Here is an 8,280-nt window from a genome sequence, read left to right on the forward strand (position 1 = left end):
GCTACCCAAAATCAAGCATCAGTTAGAATGGAGGTGGACTTAGAGGAGTGCCACGGAGACATATCTACTGATCATGAAGAAAAGGGATGCAGATGCGAGGCGACAGATAGTAGGGCCATGGGCATGGCTGCGCCATGGTACCGTAGAGGCGGGACTTCCGTGAAAGTCATTGATCCCTTGCTCTCATGGAGGGAGAGCGCTGGGTCGTGAAAGGTGCCGAGGAGGTGGAGCATGCAGAGGCAATCTCCAAGTACCGAGACAAGGCTAAAGGGCAGAGGCCGAGGAACTTCGTAAGACCGGTGTCAATGAGCTTCTCATCAAGATAGCCGAAAGTGAAGGACTTCGGGTCATGCAAGAGTGCATAACCAAGGAACGAAGCAGGCATTACGCGGTGTTGTACCTTTGCTACTCAGTGGAGTAGGCGACAGGGTTGATGGAGAAGACGGTACAATCCCAGAGGCGACCAAACCTATGAGAGAATTACTCCAAGTTGGGGTGAAAACTTCCTGCATTCCAGAAGTTCGATGGCATTAAGAAGGTGAATCACAGTAACTAACTCAATGCAAGGAGTGCAAACACTTCAAGTGCTTCAGAAGTGTGAGCAAAGAGCAGGCGAAGGCTAGTAACCAGCTCGATGCATGGAGTACAACCTCGAGGAGGCGGGCGAAGTCAAGTAACCTTTGCCTTCTTAACCCTTAAAAGAATAGGTGAAACCGAGTACCCCAATTCTCTTATCTATCCAATAGTGGAGCTCTGCACAAGTTCAAAGACCCTTCGAAGATAATGGAAGATAATAATTGTCAAATCCTCATCAACGGTGATCAGTGCTACTGAGAGTAGATCGTCTGCTTCATTTCCCAACGAAATGCCAATCGAAAGCGGAAGTGATGCGAACCTACTTGAATGTGACAACTAAGTGAAAGAAGAGTCAATGAGCAAATTTTGTGGAGGAAGGATCCAAAACTTCAGAAGTTTGCGAGATGATGCTCGTTAAAGCTCCAACAAGCATCCACCCAGTTCAAGCAGCATGAGGCATTTGAGAGACTAGCGCAGTAAGGATGGTCTTTTCCTTCATTTGGAGGATCCGTAGGAATCAACAAGGATCAACACAACTCAGCCAACCCCACACTAGAGTCAGAGTCATTGGTGAGTTGAAGCAGCATGGCAGATCAAAGGTTCGACTACTCAAAAACAGCAGCGAAGGGTAGCTGGGAGTCAAGAGGTGCATTACAGCTAGAGCGAAAGATTGAAGACTCAACAAAGGCGAGGATTTGCAATGTTCACAAAGGCTTCGACGAGGACGTCGAAGTAATAAGTGGAGGAGAATGTCACGGACAAACTTCTAAACAGGATGTTTGATGTAATGCTTATGTATGTCCGTGTCTTTTGGTATGTTCATGCCTTGTACAGTATGTAGAGGGACGGTCGAAGGCTTAATAGTCTCATTTTAGTTAGGTTGGTGGCCTCTTTAGGCTTGTAAATAAAGGTTGTGTCATGTGGACACGTGTGAGAGATTTTTGATCTATAATGGACCATTTTACCCTTTATTGTGCAACTGTTCAGAGCTTGTAAAGTCTGTTTGTAATTTGCATTGTCTATGAAGTGATTTTCGGATATGTTTTCTTGTGGATCCCAATTGAGGCGTTCTCTCTAACCCGTTCTCTCTTTTGTTGGTCCTAAGGGACAATGGGAGGCTTCGGAGAGGCTGACCTTTGCGGACGGACACGCAAGGGTGCCGCACAACTTAGGCAAAACCAACTAAGTCCGTGATAGTTCGTCGAAAGTTCTGTCGGAACCAACCGAGAAGTCTCGAAGCTTGCCAGAGAAGCTCATCGGAACTCACCAAAGAAGATCGTCGTGAAGTCTAGGAGCTTGCCGGGAGTCCACCGAAATATTGCCGAGAGATCATCGGAAGTTCGCCGAAAGATCACCGGAAGCTCGTCGGAAGAAACTAAGACATAGTGACTTATTTAGCTTAGCAAATGTCTTAGGAATTGTAGTTAGCACATAATTGGGTTTGGATTTAGGCCAACCCAACTATGGGCTAGTTAGGCCCATGTAAGGACTGTGTTGAGCCCAATGAGAGGCCCAAACAGTGCCCCAAAAAGTGGCACCGTCGTGGCACAGTCTTTGAGACTGTGTTAGGTGGTGTTACAACCAGTTTGGGCGGTTGTACCGCCCATAGCAGGGTGCCAGGTGGTGGTACTGCCCAGCATAGGCCCCCAAGTAGTGATATCGCTAGACTGGGCGGTGGTACCACCCGGTACAGTGTCAATGTCAGAATGACACCCTGCATCTATCCCGTTAGAGCAGCATCTCTCTTTGTTTCGGAGACCACCATCCCCTTGGACTACTCCAATTTGCTGAACAAATTGTGCATCGTTCTGCCTCCTACAAATGCACTTGCTAGATTGCGACTCCACGTCAATACAGCCCCCACTACACCACTCAAGGCCTAGCAACATGCTGAACTCGCTGCATACTTCAGCCTCCTACAAACGTATCCTTCATATGCCGAAGAGAAAGATTCAATGCTCCATAGCACCGAGTTTCGGTCGCCTTGGGATGGCCGCGAACATTCTATTGTCCGCATACAAGCCCATGCATAAGTACCGAATTCTTCGAGTTAGCAATTCCCCTCACCTCTATGAGTTTTACATAACTCTTTCGGTCGCTGAGCAACTCATTCCACCTTGCATGGTCTCATCTTTTACTAAGCGTCTTGCTTGCCTTAATTACTATCAAGTATAGTTGTCAACGTTGAGTCATAGCTCAAACTCAACCATCCCAACCTTTGTACACTCCGCATTCTTCCAAGCTTGCTTGTTCTCATGGTGCCTCTTGCGCGAAGGGTTGGTCATTCCTCTGAATGCCAATCTCAGATGCCCGCTCCTCCGAGCGACTCATTTTCCCTATATCTCCATGCTCATTTTGCCCCAAATGGTCGTACGTGTGCTGACTGCCCTCAACACAGGCCCGCTAGGTCCCCCATGTTTACATACCAAATATTTCTATGAGTGCTTGTCCTACTCTGATATCATATGTTACGGACTTAGTTGGTTTTGCCTAAGTCATGCAGTACCCTTGTGTGTTCGTCCATAAAGGTCAGCCTCCCCAAAGCCTCCCATGGCCCCCTAGGATCTACAAAAGAGAAAACGAGTTAGAGAAAGCGCCTCACTTAAGATCCACAAGCAAACATGAAACACTTTCTAGATAATGCAAATTACAAATAGACTTTACAAGTTCTGAACAGTTGTATAACAAAGGGTCAAAATGATCCACTACAGATCGAATATCTCTCACAAGTGTCCACATGACACAACCTTTATTTACAAGCTTAAAGCGGCTACCAAACCCAACTAAAATAGGACTATTAAGCCTTCGATCGTCCCTCTATATGCTGTGCAAAGCATGAATATACCAAAAGACACAGACATACATAAGCATTACATCAAACATCCTGTTTAGAAGTTTGTCCGTGACAAGCTGTTCAGCATGGCTTCACATTGAGGAGTCATGGGACAGCTTCCTTTATGGTCTGAAGGGGGAGATTGTTCGGCTGACAGCCATGGTTCAGCCCATAGTGGGCTTGAACAGCTCACAGCCCACCTACTCTCTTAACCTAACCCTAATTCATATTAGGGGGTGAGTGGTGGTTGCAAAAAGAGGAGGAAAACTGCAACAACGTGGCAGAATTTTGGCAACATCTTAATTAAAAGAAGAGGAGAAAAAGACAGAAAAATAAGATAAAGAAAATGAAGAAAACGAGGATAATACAGAGAGACTGTTCTCAATCATCTAGTAGTGTTCTCATCTTAGGTTAGATCAAATCTACAGTAGACTCTTGCTGTGATTATTTATGGAGGATTTATATATTGTGTACAGTGACATTATCCTTGTATCTTATTTATTCTCTTGTAATTGTTACTAGGATTTTGGGTAAAAGATTGAGATTTGTATATTCATTATTCTCATAGTGGATTATCTCTAGTTTGCCTCATGGTTTTTACTCTTTAGATTGGAGGAATTTTTCATTTATATCTTGGTTTTCTATTTTATCGTGATTCAATTTAATTTAGCTACGTATTAGATCTGATAGTATTTATTCATGTACAAAAATTTTAGTTTAACTTTATATCCCATCATACATATTAGAGATAGGCATCCGGAAGCAACATTAAGTTTATTAGCAAAAGTGAGTTCCAAAAACATAATCCATTAAACACCTTCCTGCTTTTTTATTTAACTTAAGTTTCATCTATCTTGGATGTAATTCGAATCCTATGAAGTCAGTCATAACAAATGAAAAGATCTCAGAACCATGACAAAAGAGCATACCATGACAAATTATACAAAAATGGAACTCTCTGCATGGGATAAATTCCAAATAAAATCTAATCTCCTCCATATTAATCTCTTGTTTCTTGAATATGTATATCCACAATAGAAGTACAACAACAAGAAAATTGCTAATTTATAATAATAAGATTGTGATACATCAGAAGGGGAATTGCTTGCCGACATAGGTTTTGCCGAAATCCCAGTCCTTGGGGGCGACATTGTAGGAGGTCAGGGTGACACCGTCGCTGGAGGTGACCTCGAAGGACAATGCCTGACCCTTGAGGTCAGCACTGATGTGCCAATTCTGGCCCCAGGTTCGGCCCATGGGCAGCCACCCAGTCACTGACCCCTTTATCTTCACCGCCGTAACATCACCAGCACCTGCCACATTACTGATCAGCACTGTGTAGAAGAAGCCCTTGCCATCTATGGTAAACCGAACACCATCTTCTCGTATGCACTTGACCCTGTGTGCACAATTCCAAATTGCAAAATTTAGTGATACTCATCAAGTCAGATATATTACTCGCGACCACAAATTTATTTTGTTTCTAAAAGTATCAGACTATTGTTTCTTATATGGAGAGCTTCTGAGAGTCTAGATTTAATTTCGTTTGACGGAGAGTTGCAGTGAAACAAGAGACTGTGTGAGAACCAACAAAGCAGATGGTCATTAAAGACCACAGTTGGAAGTCAGTTTCTAAGCTTTGCACCGGTGAAAAAGGTAACCGCTGCAGAAAGAGGACCAAGTTCATTTAAACATCCTTTGCAACTTTGTTTGCTGTCTCCACCAACATTATAATGTGTTAAATAAATGGTAGACTAAAAGGAAGAGCTGAACTACTCAAGATGCAGAACTGTCAGTCCCTTATTAAAAGACAAGTGATTTCATCTTCAGTTCACCATCACAAAAGGATTAGTCCGGAGAGAAACTGAATGCTCCGTAGGAATAGTTAAAAATCCTTCAGTTGTTTACAGTTCTTGCAAACTTAAATGTAATACCAAATGGTATAGAGGTAACAGATACAGTGATACCTGACATCTAGCGAAGCCAGCTATTAAAGAATTTCTGAAATTAACCCTAACATCGAATCAACTTATTCACAGTCATGGAACATCTCCAATCATAATTGGTATTAGGCTCTTGGCACATTATAAGGCCTTTTAAATTTGTCATGCATCAAGTCCAACACCAAGACCAATTCAATGATTGACAAACCACGCTGTTGGACAAAAAGCTAAATTTCTAAACATTGGCACATGGAATAAGAAGAAAGATGAAATAAATTTGTTGGTTGCTATGAAAATTATCTATATAACCCAAAGAAAAAGGTAAAAACTTCATTGAAGACTGTGTTTGTGTGAATTTATTTACATAAATAACTCTGCTTCCATTAAAGAAAACTCCACTTCATTTGTATCTATTCTAATTAAACTAAATCCACCTTTCCTTATCTTATCAAGTACAGAGATGGTGGTCGAATGTAGAATCAGATCTAACCAGAGACAGTTGCAGTTCCCTAAGATAAGATCAATTCAAGATGGTGGTCGAATGTAGAATCAGATCTAACCAGAGACAGTTGCAGTTCCCTAAGATAAGATCAATTCAAGATGGTGGTCGAATGTAGAATCAGATCTAACCAGAGACAGTTGCAGTTCCCTAAGATAAGATCAATTCAAGATGGTGGTCGACTGTAGTTCCACACAATTTACACAGATGAACTAAGAAATTTGTCTTTGGTAAATGGGTTTGGTTGACCAACTCAACCTGGCCACAAAATGTCAACTTTTTTTTTTTTTTCATCTTTAAATGATAAGTTCACTATGGGATGAGATCAGACAGAGGTGGATCATGAATCAGAGTCATGTATCCCCAGTCCTAGGCTAACTAAAGAATTTGAACCATTTCATGATGTGTCCAAGCATCAGATGAATCAGAGTCGAGTTCAACGCTACTCCATACTGAAGAAATCAAGTCATTTTCAGTTCAATCGAACATAATTTTCACCAATCACAAATCAAAATGAAGCCTTTCAGAATCTAATTCCAAATTGACCGTCATAAATGAACTCAATGTGGACAAGAAAGATAATAACCAAGAAGAGAGGATAAGGAAAAGCATCGTAGGGGTGAAAAGGAAGAAGTAGATCACGGACCTGCGGTACTGGATGGGCATGACGCCGGCCTTCCAGATGGCGATCTTCTCAAAGGCTTGGATAGGCATGAGGAGGTGGTGGTTGGGATGGTTGCAGATCCCACCTGCGTCCGCCGGGAGGCCGTAGTTGGGAGCGCAGAAATTGGTAGCGGTGAGCACGATGGAAGTCCCCGGCAGGCAGTAGCGCAGCTCCTCCACGCACCGCACCTCGTAACAGCCGCCGCACCCCGCGCCCTTCTCGAACAGCGCATCGCTCAGCCCCGCCGTCGCCATCCCGTACCCGCTCTTCCCTAGGTCGCCGTACCCGCACGCGCCCCCTGTCGGCCAGAAAACCAGTGAGATCCATCCACAGAGACAGGAGGAGCAAAAAGGGGGAAGGAAGGAGATTGAGATCGGAGCGGACCAAAGGTGTCGCGCGGGTCGGAGGCGGCGTAGTAGGAGGCATGGGCGGAGCGCCATTCCGTGAGAGCGGCAGCAGCATAGGAGGATGAACCCTGGTGAGCTGCGGCCAAGCGTGAGCGCAGAGAGTGGAAGAGGAAGAGGAGAGCGAATAATTGGCGGAGGTCGGACTTAGGTGGAGGTGGTAATGATGGTGTCGGCGGCATTTGTGGAGTGGGGAGGAGGTGGTGGTGGTGTTGAGAGAGTGCGGTGGAGACACAGGGCTGAGTTGCAATGGGGATGGGGCTGACGGGGAGTGGCGAAACTAAAAGCCAAGGGGAATGAGTGGGGAGTAGCGGTGATCGCACTTGTCTTTTAGCCTCGTTTGCGTGCTGCGGCTTTTGGCTTTAACAGGAGCTCACCGGTTACTTGGTTGGAGTGACGTGGGGACCTCCCTGTTGCTTCATATTGATCTCTAAGTTACTGTAGTTTTGATGAACTCCTGGCCATCTTTTTTAAAGAAAGCAATGTATGCTTCTCGATTTGGTATTGTTAATTTTGAAAGAAAGCAATGTATGTTAATTTTGCATTCAAATGTCATACAGATTGAATTCTAGAGTATATATCCTTACGAGAAATCTATACAGAATGACGATCTATATCCGGTATTCTTAATCAGATTCTAGAGTCTAAATCTACGAACCAGACATAACTTTAATGGATCCGAAATGAGGACCAAATATCTTTCCATTATCGAGTTTCACGTGATCAAACCCATTATCATCGATGTGTGCAGTGAATGACAATCTGTGTGTTTATAAAAGACAAGTAAATATTTAACTTAATTTTATTGGGTGTACATTAAAAAACTAAGAACAAAAGTATAAGTATAAGCCCAGAGCTTAATTAAAAAAATATATAAATATTTACATTGTTACGGTTCCCTACGAGGGAACAAAGATTCGTAGTCAATGTGCTAAGATTGTCGTCCATCGCCCTTCCTTTTTATAATTGTTTACCATGCAATCCATCCGGCACTTCCCACAACCACAACAACTCAGTCTCTTGTCCCTCGATCGCAACGCAACATTTATATGAAGACGTAACAAGCAATTAAAACTTCAGCGTCCGTCAATTTCTACAGTCCCATCCAACCTTCTCCTAATAATTCCCTTGGTTACAGCATTACTCATTGGCATACGACATATATCTATCTGTCTTTTGGACCTTTAAGTGGAGGAAAGCAGGCTTGGCCTCCGGTAGATCCATCAGATTTGGTTTTGTCTTCCTTTAATGACAAAAAAACCAAAAAACGATGGCTATTTCCCCGTTGGATAAAATAATATGATATCTGAATTACTCTCTCATGAATATTGAAATTATTAATTGTATCTGGATTTGTTTGG

The 8,280-nt window shown here is 43.3% G+C and overlaps 1 protein-coding gene across 1 annotated transcript; it reads right to left on the minus strand.

The window, feature by feature from the left end:
* Nucleotides 1–4,388: 4,388 nt before the first annotated feature.
* LOC135638018 (expansin-A10-like) lies at nucleotides 4,389–7,252 on the minus strand. The gene is made up of 3 exons (XM_065150945.1): nucleotides 6,900–7,252; nucleotides 6,498–6,813; nucleotides 4,389–4,808 (listed from the first exon to the last, which is right to left on the minus strand). Exons 1-3 carry the CDS (start codon nucleotides 7,099–7,101, stop codon nucleotides 4,499–4,501), a joined length of 828 nt encoding a protein of 275 aa, XP_065007017.1. The 5' UTR covers nucleotides 7,102–7,252; the 3' UTR covers nucleotides 4,389–4,498.
* Between the last annotated feature and the right edge of the window lie 1,028 nt (nucleotides 7,253–8,280).

The sequence above is a fragment of the Musa acuminata genome, chromosome BXJ3-5 (genome assembly GCF_036884655.1).
Source record: "Musa acuminata AAA Group cultivar baxijiao chromosome BXJ3-5, Cavendish_Baxijiao_AAA, whole genome shotgun sequence".
Classification (NCBI taxonomy): Eukaryota; Viridiplantae; Streptophyta; class Magnoliopsida; order Zingiberales; family Musaceae; genus Musa; species Musa acuminata.

What these genes read in the sequence shown, in the direction of transcription:
- LOC135638018 (XM_065150945.1), bottom strand. Translation starts at nt 7,101, where the DNA reads ATGCCGCCGACACCATCATTACCACCTCCACCTAAGTCCGACCTCCGC. An exon ending in CGACCCGCGCGACACCTTTG is followed by an intron (nt 6,814 to 6,899) that starts GTCCGCTCCGAT and finishes TCTGGCCGACAG; the next exon opens with GGGGCGCGTGCGGGTACGGC. An exon ending in ATGCCCATCCAGTACCGCAG is followed by an intron (nt 4,809 to 6,497) that starts GTCCGTGATCTA and finishes TTGTGCACACAG; the next exon opens with GGTCAAGTGCATACGAGAAG.